Source organism: Coregonus clupeaformis, unplaced genomic scaffold (genome assembly GCF_020615455.1).
Source record: "Coregonus clupeaformis isolate EN_2021a unplaced genomic scaffold, ASM2061545v1 scaf0384, whole genome shotgun sequence".
Taxonomy (NCBI): Eukaryota; Metazoa; Chordata; class Actinopteri; order Salmoniformes; family Salmonidae; genus Coregonus; species Coregonus clupeaformis.
Genome location: NW_025533839.1, coordinates 12,306 through 31,657, shown reverse-complemented (window position 1 = coordinate 31,657; position 19,352 = coordinate 12,306). Strand labels below are relative to the sequence as shown.

At 44.0% G+C, this 19,352-nt stretch overlaps 1 protein-coding gene across 1 annotated transcript; it reads right to left on the bottom strand.

The window, feature by feature from the left end:
• Nucleotides 1-1,419: 1,419 nt before the first annotated feature.
• Nucleotides 1,420-19,136, bottom strand: LOC123484635 (zonadhesin-like; the record flags this gene model as incomplete). The annotated part of the gene is made up of 3 exons (XM_045215171.1): nucleotides 1,420-1,543; nucleotides 15,991-17,673; nucleotides 17,799-19,136. Coding segments are annotated over 2 exons (2,286 nt in total), but the record flags the coding sequence as incomplete, so codon positions are not given.
• Nucleotides 19,137-19,352: the final 216 nt, after the last annotated feature.

Here is a 19,352-nt window from a genome sequence, read left to right as displayed (position 1 = left end):
TGGAAATCTGTCCTTTGGTCTGATGTGTCCAACCACCATGTCTTTGTGAGACGCGGAGAGTAAGTAGGTGAACGGATGATCTCCGCATGTGTAGCTCCCACCGTGAAGCATGGAGGAGGAGGTGTTATGGTGTGGGGGTGCTTTGCTGGTGACACTGTCAGTGATATATTTAGAATTAAAAGGCACACTTAACCAGCATGGCTACCACAGCATTCTGCAGCGATACGCCATCCCATCTGGTTTGGGCTTAGTGGGACTATCATTTGTTTTTCAACAGGACAATGACCCAACACACCTCCAGGCTGTGTAAGGGCTATTTGACCAAGAAGGAGAGTGATGGAGTGCTGCATCAGATGACCTGGCATCCACAATCCCCTGACCTCAACCCAATTGAGATGGTTTGGGATGGGTCGGACGGCAGAGTGAAGGAAAAGCAGCCAACAAGTGCTCAGCATATGTGGGAACTCCTTCAAGACTGTTGGAAAAGCATTCCAGGTGAAGCTGGTTGAGAGAATGCCAAGAGAGTGCAAAGCTGTCATCAAGGCAAAGGGAGGCTACTTGAAGAATCTCAAATATAAAATATATTTAGATTTGTTTAACACTATTTTTTGTTACTACATGATTCCATATGTGTTATTTCATAGTTTTGATGTCTTCAGTATTATTCTACAATGTAGAAAATAGTAAAAATAAAGAAAAACCCTGGAATGAGGTGTGTCTAAACTTTTGACTGGTACTGTACATAATTCAAAAAGTACAAAATATACAGAACAAAAAATACACCAACCCATTCAACTCAATTTAACTCATTAAGTACATTTACATTTTAGTAATTTAGCACACACTTTTATCCAGAGCAACTTACTTTTTTTGTACTGGTCCCCCATGAGAATCGAACCCACAACCCTGGCATTGCAAGCGCCATGCTCTACCAACTGAGCCACACGGGAAGTAAATCACTCAGAAGTGCTTTAACATTCATAAACACATTTAAATGCAAGTATACACATCCTGTTTCTATTGGCTGTTTCTATTGGCTGTTATGGTTATAGTTGTCTCTGTAGATGGTTCTAGATGGTATCTAGGTGGTTCTATGGTTCTAGGTGGTTCTATGGTTCTGTAAATGGTTCTATGGTTATTTGGACTATGGTTCTACAGATGGTTCTGTAGGTGGTTCTATGGTTCTAGGTGGTTCTGTAGATGGTTCTGTAGATCGTGCTATGGTTCTATAGAAGGTTATATGGCTATTTGGACTGTTCTATGGTTCTATAGATGGTTCTGTAGATGGTTCTATGGTTTTGTAGATGGTTCTATGGTTATTTGGACGGTTCTATAGATGGTTCTGTAGGTGGTCCTAAGTGCTGTTCTGCTGGATGGAGCGTTGGATCTGCCTCTTCATCCACTTCTCTCTTCTCTGTGTTCTCTTCCCTTTCCCTTTCTTCTTCTTTGCTCCCTGGCTGGAGGCGGGGTTAGGGTTAGCTGGCCCTGCCTTCCCCTTACTTGGTCCCGCCTTCCCTGGGCCTCCAGCCCCGCCCTTCCCTGCCTGGGAGGACAGGAGAGAGGAGACAGTAACTGGTATGGGAGCTGCTGGGGGAAGACTGGCCAATTTGTTTTATGAGAGGGGTGTGTTATGACAGGTGTGTTAGAGGTTAGAGTGTGTTAGAGGTTAGAGTGTGTTAGAGGTTAGAGTGTGTTAGAGGTTAGAGTGTGTTAGAGGTTAGAGTGTGTTAGAGGTTAGAGTGTGTTAGAGGTTAGAGTGTGTTAGAGGTTAGAGTGTGTTAGAGGTTAGAGTGTGTTAGAGGTTAGAGTGTGTTAGAGGTTAGAGTGTGTTAGAGGTTAGAGTGTGTTAGAGGTTAGAGTGTGTTAGAGGTTAGAGTGTGTTAGAGGTTAGAGTGTGTTAGAGGTTAGAGTGTGTTAGAGTGTGTTAGAGGTTAGAGTGTGTTAGAGGTTAGAGTGTGTTAGAGGTTAAGGTGTGTTAGAGGTTAGAGTGTGTTAGAGGTTAGAGTGTGTTAGAGGTTAGAGTGTGTTAGAGGTTAGAGTGTGTTAGAGTGTGTTAGAGGTTAGAGTGTGTTAGAGGTTAGAGTGTGTTAGAGGTTAGAGTGTGTTAGAGGTTAGAGTGTGTTAGAGGTTAGAGTGTGTTAGAGTGTGTTAGAGGTTAGAGTGTGTTAGAGGTTAAGGTGTGTTAGAGGTTAGAGTGTGTTAGAGGTTAGAGTGTGTTAGAGTGTGTTAGAGGTTAGAGTGTGTTAGAGGTTAGAGTGTGTTAGAGGTTAGAGTGTGTTAGAGGTTAGAGTGTGTTAGAGGTTAGAGTGTGTTAGAGGTTAGAGTGTGTTAGAGTGTGTTAGAGGTTAGAGTGTGTTAGAGGTTAAGGTGTGTTAGAGGTTAGAGTGTGTTAGAGGTTAGAGTGTGTTAGAGTGTGTTAGAGGTTAGAGTGTGTTAGAGGTTAGAGTGTGTTAGAGGTTAGAGTGTGTTAGAGGTTAGAGTGTGTTAGAGGTTAGAGTGTGTTAGAGGTTAGAGTGTGTTAGAGGTTAGAGTGTGTTAGAGGTTAGAGTGTGTTAGAGGTTAGAGTGTGTTAGAGGTTAGAGTGTGTTAGAGTGTGTTAGAGGTTAGAGTGTGTTAGAGGTTAGAGTGTGTTAGAGGTTAGAGTGTGTTAGAGGTTAAGGTGTGTTAGAGGTTAGAGTGTGTTAGAGGTTAAGGTGTGTTAGAGGTTAGAGTGTGTTAGAGTGTGTTAGAGGTTAGAGTGTGTTAGAGGTTAAGGTGTGTTAGAGGTTAGAGTGTGTTAGAGGTTAAGGTGTGTTAGAGGTTAGAGTGTGTTAGAGGTTAGAGTGTGTTAGAGGTTAGAGTGTGTTAGAGGTTAGAGTGTGTTAGAGGTTAGAGTGTGTTAGAGGTTAGAGTGTGTTAGAGGTTAGAGTGTGTTAGAGGTTAGAGTGTGTTAGAGGTTAGAGTGTGTTAGAGGTTAGAGTGTGTTAGAGGTTAGAGTGTGTTAGAGTGTGTTAGAGGTTAGAGTGTGTTAGAGGTTAGAGTGTGTTAGAGGTTAGAGTGTGTTAGAGGTTAGAGTGTGTTAGAGGTTAGAGTGTGTTAGAGGTTAGAGTGTGTTAGAGTGTGTTAGAGGTTAGAGTGTGTTAGAGGTTAGAGTGTGTTAGAGGTTAAGGTGTGTTAGAGGTTAGAGTGTGTTAGAGGTTAAGGTGTGTTAGAGGTTAGAGTGTGTTAGAGTGTGTTAGAGGTTAGAGTGTGTTAGAGGTTAGAGTGTGTTAGAGTGTGTTAGAGGTTAGAGTGTGTTAGAGGTTAAGGTGTGTTAGAGGTTAGAGTGTGTTAGAGGTTAGAGTGTGTTAGAGGTTAAGGTGTGTTAGAGGTTAGAGTGTGTTAGAGGTTAGAGTGTGTTAGAGGTTAAGGTGTGTTAGAGGTTAGAGTGTGTTAGAGGTTAGAGTGTGTTAGAGGTTAGAGTGTGTTAGAGGTTAGAGTGTGTTAGAGTGTGTTAGAGGTTAGAGTGTGTTAGAGGTTAGAGTGTGTTAGAGTGTGTTAGAGGTTAGAGTGTGTTAGAGGTTAGAGTGTGTTAGAGGTTAGAGTGTGTTAGAGGTTAGAGTGTGTTAGAGGTTAAGGTGTGTTAGAGGTTAAGGTGTGTTAGAGGTTAAGGTGTGTTAGAGGTTAGAGTGTGTTAGAGGTTAGAGTGTGTTAGAGGTTAAGGTGTGTTAGAGGTTAAGGTGTGTTAGAGGTTAGAGTGTGTTAGAGGTTAGAGTGTGTTAGAGGTTAGAGTGTGTTAGAGGTTAGAGTGTGTTAGAGGTTAGAGTGTGTTAGAGGTTAGAGTGTGTTAGAGGTTAAGGTGTGTTAGAGGTTAGAGTGTGTTAGAGGTTAAGGTGTGTTAGAGGTTAGAGTGTGTTAGAGGTTAGAGTGTGTTAGAGGTTAGAGTGTGTTAGAGGTTAGAGTGTGTTAGAGTGTGTTAGAGGTTAAGGTGTGTTAGAGGTTAGAGTGTGTTAGAGGTTAAGGTGTGTTAGAGGTTAGAGTGTGTTAGAGTGTGTTAGAGGTTAGAGTGTGTTAGAGGTTAAGGTGTGTTAGAGGTTAGAGTGTGTTAGAGGTTAGAGTGTGTTAGAGGTTAGAGTGTGTTAGAGTGTGTTAGAGGTTAGAGTGTGTTAGAGGTTAGAGTGTGTTAGAGTGTGTTAGAGGTTAGAGTGTGTTAGAGGTTAGAGTGTGTTAGAGTGTGTTAGAGGTTAGAGTGTGTTAGAGGTTAGAGTGTGTTAGAGGTTAGAGTGTGTTAGAGGTTAAGGTGTGTTAGAGGTTAGAGTGTGTTAGAGGTTAGAGTGTGTTAGAGGTTAAGGTGTGTTAGAGGTTAGAGGTGTGTTAGAGGTTAGAGTGTGTTAGAGGTTAGAGTGTGTTAGAGGTTAGAGTGTGTTAGAGGTTAGAGTGTGTTAGAGGTTAGAGTGTGTTAGAGGTTAAGGTGTGTTAGAGGTTAGAGTGTGTTAGAGGTTAGAGTGTGTTAGAGGTTAGAGTGTGTTAGAGGTTAGAGTGTGTTAGAGGTTAGAGTGTGTTAGAGGTTAGAGTGTGTTAGAGGTTAGAGTGTGTTAGAGGTTAAGGTGTGTTAGAGGTTAGAGTGTGTTAGAGGTTAGAGTGTGTTAGAGGTTAGAGTGTGTTAGAGGTTAGAGTGTGTTAGAGGTTAGAGTGTGTTAGAGGTTAGAGTGTGTTAGAGGTTAGAGTGTGTTAGAGGTTAGAGTGTGTTAGAGGTTAAGGTGTGTTAGAGGTTAGAGTGTGTTAGAGGTTAAGGTGTGTTAGAGGTTAGAGTGTGTTAGAGGTTAGAGTGTGTTAGAGGTTAGAGTGTGTTAGAGGTTAGAGGTGTGTTAGAGGTTAGAGTGTGTTAGAGGTTAGAGTGTGTTAGAGGTTAGAGTGTGTTAGAGGTTAGAGTGTGTTAGAGGTTAGAGTGTGTTAGAGGTTAGAGGTGTGTTAGAGGTTAAGGTGTGTTAGAGGTTAGAGTGTGTTAGAGGTTAGAGTGTGTTAGAGGTTAGAGTGTGTTAGAGGTTAGAGTGTGTTAGAGGTTAGAGTGTGTTAGAGGTTAAGGTGTGTTAGAGGTTAAGGTGTGTTAGAGGTTAGAGTGTGTTAGAGGTTAGAGTGTGTTAGAGGTTAGAGTGTGTTAGAGGTTAGAGTGTGTTAGAGGTTAGAGTGTGTTAGAGGTTAGAGGTGTGTTAGAGGTTAGAGTGTGTTAGAGGTTAGAGTGTGTTAGAGGTTAGAGGTGTGTTAGAGGTTAGAGTGTGTTAGAGGTTAGAGTGTGTTAGAGGTTAGAGTGTGTTAGAGGTTAGAGTGTGTTAGAGGTTAGAGTGTGTTAGAGGTTAGAGTGTGTTAGAGGTTAGAGTGTGTTAGAGGTTAAGGTGTGTTAGAGGTTAGAGTGTGTTAGAGGTTAAGGTGTGTTAGAGGTTAAGGTGTGTTAGAGGTTAAGGTGTGTTAGAGGTTAGAGTGTGTTAGAGGTTAGAGTGTGTTAGAGGTTAGAGTGTGTTAGAGGTTAGAGTGTGTTAGAGGTTAGAGTGTGTTAGAGGTTAGAGTGTGTTAGAGGTTAAGGTGTGTTAGAGGTTAAGGTGTGTTAGAGGTTAGAGTGTGTTAGAGGTTAGAGTGTGTTAGAGGTTAGAGTGTGTTAGAGGTTAGAGTGTGTTAGAGGTTAGAGTGTGTTAGAGGTTAAGGTGTGATACCCTGAAGGCCTGTAGTGGCACAACAGACAACCCATGAGGGTGAATAGAATGTTTTAGATTCACTCTTTCCACCATGACGACTCCATTTTGTATACATCTGGCCCTTCATTGGACACTGTGTTAACAAACCTCCAAACGAGCTTCAATTCCATACAACACTCCTTCAGTAGCCTCCAACTGCTCTTAAACACTAGTAAAACTAAATGCATGCTCTTCAACCGAACGCTGCTTGCACCCGCCCACCCGACTAGAATCACTACTCTCGACGGGTCTGACCTAGATTATGTGGACAACTACAAATATCTAGGTGTCTGGTTAGACTGTAAACTCTCCTTCCAGACTCACATTAAGAATCTCCAATCCAAAGTTAAATCTAGAATCGGTTTCCTATTTCGCAACAAAGCCTCCCTTCACTCATGCTGCCAAACATGCCCTCGTAAAACTGACTATCCTACCGATCCTTGACTTCGGCGATGTCATTTACAAAATAGCCTCCAACACTCTACTCAGCAAATTGGATGTAGTCTATCACAGTGCCATCCGTTTTGTCTCCAAAGCCCCATATACTACCCACCATTGTGACCTGTACGCTCTTGTTGGCTGGTCCTCACTACATATTCGTCGCCAAACCCACTGGCTCCACTGGATCTATAAATCACTGCTAGGCAAATCCCCGCCTTATCTTAGCTCATTGGTCACCATAGCAACACCCACCCGTAGTCTGCGCTCCAGCGGGTATATCTCACTGGTCATCCCCAAAGCCAACACCTCCTTTGGCCGCCATTCCTTCCAGTTCTCTGCTGCAAATGACTGGAACGAATTGCAAAAATCTCTGAAGCTGGAGACTCTTATCTCCCTCACTAACTTTAAGCATCAGTTGTCAGAGCACCTTACCGATCACTGCACCTGTACACAGCCCATCTGAAATTAGCCCACCCAACTACCTCATCCCCATATTGTTATTTATTTTGCTCATTTGTACCCCAGTATCTCTATTTGCACATCATCTCTTGCACATCTATCAGTCCAGTGTTAATACTAATTGTAATTATTTTGCACTATAGCCTATTTTATTGCCTTACCTCCATAACTTGCTAAATTTGCACACACTGTATATATATGTATGTCTGTTGTATTTTTTTTATTATTATTTTATGACTTTATGTTTTGTTTTACCCCATATGTAACTCTGTATTGTTGTTTTTATCGAACTGCTTTGCTTTATCTTGGCCAGGTCGCAGTTGTAAATGAGAACTTGTTCTCAACTGGTTTACCTGGTTAAATAAAGGTGAAAAAAATAATAAAAAATAAATAATAATAATAATAATTCTGCAGCTAGTTATTAAAGCTGCAAAATGCAACTTTTTGGGTGACCTGACAAAATTCACATAGAAATGTGAGTTATAGATCTGTGATTCTCATTGAAAGCAGGTCTAAGAAGCGGTAGATCTGTTCTATGTGTGCTATTTCTCTGCTTCCTGTTCTTAAGTTTAGTTTTTCCGTCTTTTACTTTTGGTTTTGTACACCAGCTTCAAACAGCTGAAAATACAACATTTTTGGTTATGGAAAATACATTTCACAGCGGTTTAGATGGTAAAATTATTCTCTACAGATTTTGCTGCGAAGAGACAGAATCATTAGATCATTTGTTTTGGTACTGTCCATATGTAGCTTGTTTTTGGTCTCAGGTTCAGGAATGGCTGAAGAATTGCAACATTTACCTGGAGTTAACTCTGTAAATAGCACTGCTGGGTGATCTGAAAAGTCAGTCAATTTGATCAATAATATAATAATACTCTTAGCAAAAATGGATAGAAGGGTTTAGAACTTGTGAAACATCACAGCACAGTTGAAAAATATATGGCAAATAGAATTAATGCCCATGATTTTGTAATGAGATGTTTGATGAGCAGACTGTTGGTCATGTAGTTTATTAACATGAAGATTTCTACAGCTAGTTATTAACACGTTAAACTCTGACACCTTCTGATCGCATTTTCTAAATGGCGCATAATATTGTATACTACCCTCAAAGCAAATTTCAGTTTCAAAACTACGTCTTACAAAGTCTTACATGCTTAGTAATATCAGAACTGGTGTTCAGATAAAGCTGTCAGAACTGGGGTTAGGGTTAGGGTTAGGGTCAGATAGGGTTAGGGTTAGGGTTAGGGTTCGGGTTAGGGTTCGGGTTAGGGTTCGGGTTAGATAAAGCTGTCAGAAACTATGGAACTACAGAGCCCGAGATGCAGCAGACAAAGCAAACTGAAATTCCCCCCGCTTGTCCACGTTGGGGAATAAGATATTTGAAAGGTTTGAGATAAAATATGTCACCAATTACTGTTCCAAAAATCTGATCTTTTACCCAATGGTGGCGCTCTAAACATGCACAAATTCTCCACCATGGCCAAGACCAAAGAGCTCTCCTAGGATGTCAGGGACAAGATTGTAGACCTACACAAGGCTGGAATGGGCTACAAGACCATCGCCAAGCAGCTTGGTGAGAAGGTGACAACAGTTGGTGCGATTATTCGCAAATGGAAGAAACACAAAATAACTGTCAATCTCCCTCGGCCTGGGCCTCCATGCAAGATCTCACCTCGTGGAGTTGCAATGATCATGAGAACGGTGAGGAATCAGCTCAGAACTACACAGGAGGATCGTGTCATTGATCTCAAGGCAGCTGGGACCATACTCACCAAGAAAACTATTGGTAACACGCTACGCCGTGAAGGACTGAAATCCTGCAGCGCCCGCAAGGTCCCCCTGCTCAAGAAAGCACATATACATGCCCATCTGAAGTTTGCCAATGAACATCTGAATGATTCAGAGGAGAACTGGGTGAAAGTGTTGTGGTCAGATGAGACCAAAATCGAGCTCTTTGGCATCAACTCAACTCGCCGTGTTTGGAGGAGGAGGAATGCTGCCTATGACCCCAAGAACACCATCCCCACCGTCAAACATGGAGGTGGAAACATTACGCTTTGGGGGTGTTTTTCTGCTAAGGGTACAGGACAACTTCACCGCATCAAAGGGACGATGGACGGGGCCATGTACCGTCAAATCATGGGTGAGAACCTCCTTCCCTCAGCCAGGGCATTGAAAATGGGTTGTAGATGGGTATTCCAGCATGACAATGACCCAAAACACACGACCAAGGCAACAAAGGAGTGGCTCAAGAATAAGAACATTAAGGTCCTGGAGTGGCCTAGCCAGTCTCCAGACCTTAATCCCATAGAAAATCTGTGGTGGGAGCTGAAGGTTCGAGTTGCCAAACGTCAGGCTCGAAACCTTAATGACTTGGAGAAGATCTGCAAAGAGAAGTGGGACAAAATCCCTCCTGAGATATGTGCAAACCTGGTGGCCAACTACAAGAAACGTCTGACCTCTGTGATTGCCAACAAGGGTTTTGCCACCAAGTACTAAGTAATGTTTTGCAGAGGGGTCAAATACTTATTTCCCTCATTAAAATGCAAATCAATTTATAACATTTTTGACATGCGTTTTTCTGGATTTTGTTGTTTTTATTCTGTCTCTCACTGTTCAAATAAACCTACCATTAAAATTATAGACTGATCATTTCGTTGTCAGTGGGCAAACGTACAAAATCAGCAGGGGATCAAATACTTTTTTCCCTCACTGTATATATATATATATATATATATATATATATATATTTCTTTTTTTGGTATTCTTTCTTAAAACTGCATTGTTGGTTAAGGGCTTGTAAGTAAGCATTTCACTGTAAGGTCTACACCTGTTGTATTCAGCGCATGTGACAAATACAATTTGATTTGATTTGTACTTTGCTCCGTTAATCTTTCCCTCGATCCTGACTAGTCTCCCAGTCTCTGCCACTGAAAAACATCCTCACAGCATGATGCTGCCACCACCATGCTTCATGGTGCCAGGTTTCCTCCAGACGTGACGCCTGGCATTCAGGCCAAAGAGTTAAATCTTGGTTTCATCAGACCAGAGAATCTTGTTTCTCATGGTCTGAGATTCTTTAGGTGCCTTTTGGCAAACGCCAAGCGGGCTGTCATGTGCCTTTTACTGAGGAGTGGCTTCCATCTGGCCACTCTACCATAAAGGCCTGATTGGTGGATTGCTGCAGAGATGGTTGTCCTTTTGGAAGGTTCTCCCATCTCCACAGAGGAACTCTGGAGCTCTTTCAGAGTGACCATCGGGTTCTTACTGGTGACATGCCAGCAGTAAGATTTGAGTTTGATTTCTAAAAACACAAGACCTGTAGCTTTCAAATGATATGTCACTTTCTATTTTTCTACAGCTAGATATCTACAGCTACACTACCGTTCAAAAGTTTGGGGTCACTTAGAAATGTCCTTGTTTTCGAAAGAAAATCAATATTTTGTCCATTAAAATAAAATAAAATAGATCAGAAATACAGTGTAGACATTGTTAATGTTGTAAATGGCTATTGTAGCTGGAAACGGCTGATTTTTTATGGAATATCTACATAGGCGTACAGAGGCCCATTATCAGCAACCATCAGTCCTGTGTTCCAATGGCACGTTGTGTTTGCTAATCCAAGTTTATCATTTTAAAAGGCTAATTGATCATTAGAAAACCCTTTTGCAATTATGTTAGCACAGCTGAAAACTGTTGTGTTGATTTAAAGAAGCAATAAAACTGGCCTTCTTGAGACTAGTTGAGTATCTGGAGCATCAGCAATTGTGGGTTCGATTAAAGGCTCAAAATGGCCAGAAACAAATAACTTTCTTCTGAAACTCGTCAGTCTATTCTTGTTCTGAGAAATGAAGGCTATTCCATGCGAGAAATTGCCAAGAAACTGAAGATCTCGTACAACGCTGTGTACTACTCCCTTCACAGAACAGCGCAAACTGGCTCTAACCAGAATAGAAAGAGGAGTGGGAGGCCCCGGTGCACAACTGAGCAAGAGGACAAATACATTAGTGTCTAGTTTGAGAAACAGACACCTCACAGGTCCTCAACTGGCAGCTTCATTAAATAGTAACCGCAAAACACCAGTCTCAACGTCAACAGTGAAGAGGCGACTCTGGGATGCTGACCTTCTAGGCAGAGTTGCAAAGAAAAGGCCATATCTCAGACTGGCCAATAAAAAGAAAAGATTAAGATGGGCAAAAGAACACAGACACTGGACAGAGGAAGATTGGAAAAAAGACAAATTCGAAGTTTGAGGTGTTTGGATCACGAAGAAGAACATTTGTGAGACGCAGACCAAATGAAAAGATGCTGGAGGAGTGCTTGATGCCATCTGTCAAGCATGGTGGAGGCAATGTGATGGTCTGGGGGTGCTTTGGTGGTGGTAAAGTGGGAGATTTGTACAGGGATCTTGAAGAAGGAAGGCTATCAATCCATTTTGCAACGCCATGCCATACCCTGTGGACGGCGCTTGATTGGAGCCAATTTCCTCCTACAACAGGACAATGACCCAAAGCACAGCTCCAAACTATGCAAGAACTATTTAGGGAAGAAGCAGTCAGCTGGTATTCTGTCTATAATGGAGTGGCCAGCACAGTCACCGGATCTCAACCCTATTGAGCTGTTGTGGGAGCAGCTTGACCGTATGGTACGTAAGAAGTGCCCATCAAGCCAATCCAACTTGTGGGAGGTGCTTCAGTAAGCATGGGGTGAAATCTCTTCAGATTACCTCAACAAATTGACAACTAGAATGCCAAAGGTCTGCAAGGCTGTAATTGCTGCAAATGGAGGATTCTTTGACGAAAGCAAAGTTGAAGAACACAATTATTATTTCAATTAAAAATCATTATTTCTAACCTTGTCAATGACTAACATTTCCTATTCATTTTGCTATATTTCCTATTCAAACTCATTTCATGTATGTTTTCATGGAAAACAAGGACATTTCTAAGTGACCCCAAACTTTTGAACGGTAGTGTAGTTACTAATATCTCTACAACTAGTTATCAACATGACTATCTCTACAGCTAGTTATCAACATGAATATCTCTACAGCTAGTTATTAACATGACTATCTCTACAGTTAGTTACTAACATGAATATCTCTACAGCTAGTTATCAACATGAATATCTCTACAGTTAGTTACTAACATGAATATCTCTACAGTTAGTTACTAACATGACTATCTCTACAGCTAGTTATCAACATGAATATCTCTACAGCTAGTTATCAACATGACTATCTCTACAGCTAGTTATCAACATGACTATCTCTACAGCTAGTTATCAACATGAATATCTCTACAGCTAGTTATTAACATGACTATCTCTACAGCTAGTTATCAACATGACTATCTCTACAGCTAGTTATCAACATGACTATCTCTACAGCTAGTTATTAACATGACTATCTCTACAGCTAGTTATTAACATGACTATCTCTACAGCTAGTTATCAACATGACTATCTCTACAGCTAGTTATCAACATGACTATCTCTACAGCTAGTTATCAACATGACTATCTCTACAGCTAGTTATCAACATGACTATCTCTACAGCTAGTTATCAACATGACTATCTCTACAGCTAGTTATCAACATGACTATCTCTACAGCTAGTTATCAACATGACTATCTCTACAGCTAGTTATCAACATGACTATCTCTACAGCTAGTTATCAACATGACTATCTCTACAGCTAGTTATCAACATGACTATCTCTACAGCTAGTTATCAACATAACTATCTCTACAGCTAGTTATCAACATGACTATCTCTACAGCTAGTTATCAACATGACTATCTCTACAGCTAGTTATCAACATGACTATCTCTACAGCTAGTTATCAACATGAATATCTCTACAGCTAGTTATCAACATGACTATCTCTACAGCTAGTTATCAACATGACTATCTCTACAGCTAGTTATCAACATGACTATCTCTACAGCTAGTTATCAACATGACTATCTCTACAGCTAGTTATCAACATGACTATCTCTACAGCTAGTTATTAACATGACTATCTCTACAGCTAGTTATCAACATGAATATCTCTACAGCTAGTTATCAACATGACTATCTCTACAGCTAGTTATCAACATGACTATCTCTACAGCTAGTTATCAACATGACTATCTCTACAGCTAGTTATCAACATGACTATCTCTACAGCTAGTTATCAACATGACTATCTCTACAGCTAGTTATCAACATGACTATCTCTACAGCTAGTTATCAACATGACTATCTCTACAGCTAGTTATCAACATGACTATCTCTACAGCTAGTTATCAACATGACTATCTCTACAGCTAGTTATCAACATGACTATCTCTACAGCTAGTTATCAACATGACTATCTCTACAGCTAGTTATCAACATGACTATCTCTACAGCTAGTTATCAACATGACTATCTCTACAGCTAGTTATCAACATGACTATCTCTACAGCTAGTTATCAACATAACTATCTCTACAGCTAGTTATCAACATGACTATCTCTACAGCTAGTTATCAACATGACTATCTCTACAGCTAGTTATTAACATGACTATCTCTACAGCTAGTTATCAACATGAATATCTCTACAGCTAGTTATCAACATGACTATCTCTACAGCTAGTTATCAACATGACTATCTCTACAGCTAGTTATCAACATGACTATCTCTACAGCTAGTTATCAACATGACTATCTCTACAGCTAGTTATTAACATGACTATCTCTACAGCTAGTTATCAACATGAATATCTCTACAGCTAGTTATCAACATGACTATCTCTACAGCTAGTTATCAACATGACTATCTCTACAGCTAGTTATCAACATGACTATCTCTACAGCTAGTTATCAACATGACTATCTCTACAGCTAGTTATCAACATGACTATCTCTACAGCTAGTTATCAACATGACTATCTCTACAGCTAGTTATCAACATGACTATCTCTACAGCTAGTTATCAACATGACTATCTCTACAGCTAGTTATCAACATGACTATCTCTACAGCTAGTTATCAACATGACTATCTCTACAGCTAGTTATCAACATGACTATCTCTACAGCTAGTTATCAACATGACTATCTCTACAGCTAGAGGAGGGAGGGAGGGAGGAAGGAGGATTTACTTCCTAGACAACACTAACCTTTAGACGGACACACAACCTTTTTTTAAATTTAACCTTTATTTAACTAGACAAGTCAATTAATTCTTATTTACAATGATGGCCTACACCGGCCAAACCCGGACGACTATGTACCACACAGATGACAACCAACCAACACCCACCACAGGCCTGTCAGACTGATTGATGTTCGGAATAGGGCTGGGAATTCCCAGGGACCGCACGATACGATATTATCACAATACTTAGGTGCTGATACGATAATATACAGTGCATTCGGAAAGTATTCAGACCCCTTGACTTTTTCCACATTTTGCTACGTTACAGCCTTTTCTAAAATGGATTAAATAAAAATTCTCATCAATCTACCCCATAATGACAAATCGAAAACAGGTTTTTAGAAAAAAAAATTGGATTAGGGGTTAAGACTAGGGGTTAAGGTTACCTTGTTCTGCTGCAGGTCTGGAGGGGATTAGGATTAGTGGTTAAGACTAGGGGTTAAGGTTACCTTGTGTCCATGCTGCAGGTCTGGAGGGGGATTAGGATTAGTGGTTAAGACTAGGGGTTAAGGTTACCTTGTTCTGCTGCAGGTCTGGAGGGGGATTAGGATTAGGGGTTAAGACTAGGGGTTAAGGTTACCTTGTGTCCATGCTGCAGGTCTGGAGGGGGATTAGGATTAGTGGTTAAGACTAGGGGTTAAGGTTACCTTGTTCTGCTGCAGGTCTGGAGGGGGGATTAGGATTAGGGGTTAAGACTAGGGGTTAAGGTTACCTTGTGTCCATGCTGCAGGTCTGGAGGGGGATTAGGATTAGTGGTTAAGACTAGGGGTTAAGGTTACCTTGTTCTGCTGCAGGTCTGGAGGGGGATTAGGATTAGGGGTTAAGACTAGGGGTTAAGGTTACCTTGTGTCCATGCTGCAGGTCTGGAGGGGGATTAGGATTAGGGGTTAAGACTAGGGGTTAAGGTTACCTTGTGCTGCTGCAGGTCTGGAGGGGGATTAGGATTAGGGGTTAAGACTAGGGGTTAAGGTTACCTTGTGCTGCTGCAGGTCTTGTTGGGGATTAGGATTAGGGGTTAAGACTAGGGGTTAAGGTTACCTTGTGCTGCTGCAGGTCTTGTTGGGGATTAGGATTAGTGGTTAAGACTAGGGGTTAAGGTTACCTTGTGTCCATGCTGCAGGTCTGGAGGGGGATTAGGATTAGTGGTTAAGACTAGGGGTTAAGGTTACCTTGTGCTGCTGCAGGTCTTGTTGGGGATTAGGATTAGGGGTTAAGACTAGGGGTTAAGGTTACCTTGTGCTGCTGCAGGTCTTGTTGGGGATTAGGATTAGTGGTTAAGACTAGGGGTTAAGGTTACCTTGTGTCCATGCTGCAGGTCTGGAGGGGGATTAGGATTAGGGGTTAAGACTAGGGGTTAAGGTTACCTTGTGTCCATGCTGCAGGTCTGGAGGGGGATTAGGATTAGGGGTTAAGACTAGGGGTTAAGGTTACCTTGTGCTGCTGCAGGTCTTGTTGGGGATTAGGATTAGTGGTTAAGACTAGGGGTTAAGGTTACCTTGTGCTGCTGCAGGTCTTGTTGGGGATTAGGATTAGGGGTTAAGACTAGGGGTTAAGGTTACCTTGTGTCCATGCTGCAGGTCTGGAGGGGGATTAGGATTAGGGGTTAAGACTAGGGGTTAAGGTTACCTTGTGTCCATGCTGCAGGTCTGGAAGGGGATTAGGATTAGTGGTTAAGACTAGGGGTTAAGGTTACCTTGTGTCAATGCTGCAGGTCTGGAGGGGGATTAGGATTAGGGGTTAAGACTAGGGGTTAAGGTTACCTTGTGTCAATGCTGCAGGTCTGGAGGGGGATTAGGATTAGGGGTTAAGACTAGGGGTTAAGGTTACCTTGTGTCAATGCTGCAGGTCTGGAGGGGGATTAGGATTAGGGGTTAAGACTAGGGGTTAAGGTTACCTTGTGCTGCTGCAGGTCTTGTTGGGGATTAGCATTAGGGGTTAAGACTAGGGGTTAAGGTTACCTTGTGCTGCTGCAGGTCTGGAGGGGATTAGGATTAGGGGTTAAGACTAGGGATTAAGGTTACCTTGTGCTGCTGCAGGTCTTGTTGGGGATTAGCATTAGGGGTTAAGACTAGGGGTTAAGGTTACCTTGTGCTGCTGCAGGTCTTGTTGGGGATTAGCATTAGGGGTTAAGACTAGGGGTTAAGGTTACCTTGTGCTGCTGCAGGTCTTGTTGGGGATTAGGATTAGGGGTTAAGACTAGGGGTTAAGGTTACCTTGTGCTGCTGCAGGTCTGGAGGGGGGAAGGTGCAGGGTGGCCGGCTGTGTTTCTGGTGGAAGGGTAGGACCAGCGTGTGGTCCAGCGGTACCCAGGGTAGAGGGCAGAGGGCAGAGGGAGGGGGCGTGCTGCTATGGGTCTGCTGTAGGTCGTAGGCCCCTCGGACAATCCTTCGCCCCTCCGCTGCCTTGAAGATGGTTACGAAGGGCTCCCCTGCCTTATGACCAATCAGATAGTGGCCCTCAGTTAACCTATAGACAAAGATCAGAAAGTGGCCCTCAGTTAACCTATAGACACACAGATCAGAATGTGGCCCTCAGTTAACCTATAGACACACAGATCAGAATGTGGCCCTCAGATAACCTATAGACACACAGATCAGAATGTGGCCCTCAGTTAACCTATAGACACACAGATCAGAATGTGGCCCTCAGTTAACCTATAGACACACAGATCAGAATGTGGCCCTCAGATAACCTATAGACAAAGATCAGAAAGTGGCCCTCAGATAACCTATAGACACACAGATCAGAAAGTGGCCCTCAGTTAACCTATAGACACTGTGAAGGTGCTTCTCCTGCCAATGGGGCGCTTCCCCATTAATTCCCTATTAAATAACCAGCATCAGCTGTGGGTTGTGACCGTGGCGCGAGAGAGGTAGCGTTCAACCCTCAGCTTGAAGCTCTTTCACACCCAGTTTGTGTTGTTGTTGTACTGTAGCCATGTCGCAGGATCAACCAGTATCGGATCTACTTCTTTCTATTGTTGGACCACTGATCAACGTTGGTCTCCGCTGTTCTCCGTGGCCTTTCCACTGGAGATCTGTTGGTCTCCGCTGTTCTCCGTGGCCTTTCTCGCTGGAGATCTGTTGGTCTCCGCTGTTCTCCGTGGCCTTTCTCGCTGGAGATCTGTTGGTCTCCGCTGTTCTCCGTGGCCTTTCTCGCTGGAGATCTGTTGGTCTCCGCTGTTCTCCGTGGCCTTTCTCGCTGGAGATCTGTTGGTCTCCGCTGTTCTCCGTGGCCTTTCTCGCTGGAGATCTGTTGGTCTCCGCTGTTCTCCGTGGCCTTTCTCGCTGGAGATCTGTTGGTCTCCGCTGTTCTCCGTGGCCTTTCTCGCTGGAGATCTGTTGGTCTCCGCTGTTCTCCGTGGCCTTTCTCGCTGGAGATCTGTTGGTCTCCGCTGTTCTCCGTGGCCTTTCTCGCTGGAGATCTGTTGGTCTCCGCTGTTCTCCGTGGCCTTTCTCGCTGGAGATCTGTTGGTCTCCGCTGTTCTCCGTGGCCTTTCTCGCTGGAGATCTGTTGGTCTCCGCTGTTCTCCGTGGCCTTTCTCGCTGGAGATCTGTTGGTCTCCGCTGTTCTCCGTGGCCTTTCTCGCTGGAGATCTGTTGGTCTCCGCTGTTCTCCGTGGCCTTTCTCGCTGGAGATCTGTTGGTCTCCGCTGTTCTCCGTGGCCTTTCCACTGGAGATCTGTTGGTCTCCGCTGTTCTCCGTGGCCTTTCTCGCTGGAGATCTGTTGGTCTCCGCTGTTCTCCGTGGCCTTTCTCGCTGGAGATCTGTTGGTCTCCGCTGTTCTCCGTGGCCTTTCTCGCTGGAGATCTGTTGGTCTCCGCTGTTCTCCGTGGCCTTTCTCGCTGGAGATCTGTTGGTCTCCGCTGTTCTCCGTGGCCTTTCTCGCTGGAGATCTGTTGGTCTCCGCTGTTCTCCGTGGCCTTTCCACTGGAGATCTGTTGGTCTCCGCTGTTCTCCGTGGCCTTTCCACTGAGATCTGTTGGTCTCCGCTGTTCTCCGTGGCCTTTCCACTGGAGATCTGTTGGTCTCCGCTGTTCTCCGTGGCCTTTCTCGCTGGAGATCTGTTGGTCTCCGCTGTTCTCCGTGGCCTTTCCACTGGAGATCTGTTGGTCTCCGCTGTTCTCCGTGGCCTTTCTCGCTGGAGATCTGTTGGTCTCCGCTGTTCTCCGTGGCCTTTCTCGCTGGAGATCTGTTGGTCTCCGCTGTTCTCCGTGGCCTTTCTCGCTGGAGATCTGTTGGTCTCCGCTGTTCTCCGTGGCCTTTCTCGCTGGAGATCTGTTGGTCTCCGCTGTTCTCCGTGGCCTTTCTCGCTGGAGATCTGTTGGTCTCCGCTGTTCTCCGTGGCCTTTCCACTGGAGATCTGTTGGTCTCCGCTGTTCTCCGTGGCCTTTCCACTGGAGATCTGTTGGTCTCCGCTGTTCTCCGTGGCCTTTCTCGCTGGAGATCGGTTGGTCTCCGCTGTTCTCCGTGGCCTTTCCACTGGAGATCTGTTGGTCTCCGCTGTTCTCCGTGGCCTTTCTCGCTGGAGATCTGTTGGTCTCCGCTGTTCTCCGTGGCCTTTCCACTGGAGATCTGTTGGTCTCCGCTGTTCTCCGTGGCCTTTCTCGCTGGAGATCTGTTGGTCTCCGCTGTTCTCCGTGGCCTTTCCACTGGAGATCTGTTGGTCTCCGCTGTTCTCCGTGGCCTTTCTCGCTGGAGATCTGTTGGTCTCCGCTGTTCTCCGTGGCCTTTCCACTGGAGATCTGTTGGTCTCCGCTGTTCTCCGTGGCCTTTCTCGCTGGAGATCTGTTGGTCTCCGCTGTTCTCCGTGGCCTTTCCACTGGAGATCTGTTGGTCTCCGCTGTTCTCCGTGGCCTTTCTCGCTGGAGATCTGTTGGTCTCCGCTGTTCTCCGTGGCCTTTCCACTGGAGATCTGTTGGTCTCCGCTGTTCTCCGTGGCCTTTCCACTGGAGATCTGTTGGTCTCCGCTGTTCTCCGTGGCCTTTCCACTGGAGATCTGTTGGTCTCCGCTGTTCTCCGTGGCCTTTCCACTGGAGATCTGTTGGTCTCCGCTGTTCTCCGTGGCCTTTCTCGCTGGAGATCTGTTGGTCTCCGCTGTTCTCCGTGGCCTTTCCACTGGAGATCTGTTGGTCTCCGCTGTTCTCCGTGGCCTTTCCACTGGAGATCTGTTGGTCTCCGCTGTTCTCCGTGGCCTTTCTCGCTGGAGATCTGTTGGTCTCCGCTGTTCTCCGTGGCCTTTCTCGCTGGAGATCTGTTGGTCTCCGCTGTTCTCCGTGGCCTTTCTCGCTGGAGATCTGTTGGTCTCCGCTGTTCTCCGTGGCCTTTCTCGCTGGAGATCTGTTGTCTGACTGACCGACTACTACAGTATTTCATTTGTTTTGGGGTGATTAATACCGTGTTGGTTTATGTGTTCAGTTGTAGGTGAAGACTGCTGAGATTTCTGATACTCTTTATTGTGTGGAATGGGAGTTTATTGCAATCTGATTGTATGAATGAGAAGGACAATTGCATGACTGAGGTCACTTGGGTTCAATGCACTAATTTACCGAGCTGGACTTTTTTTTATGCCCGA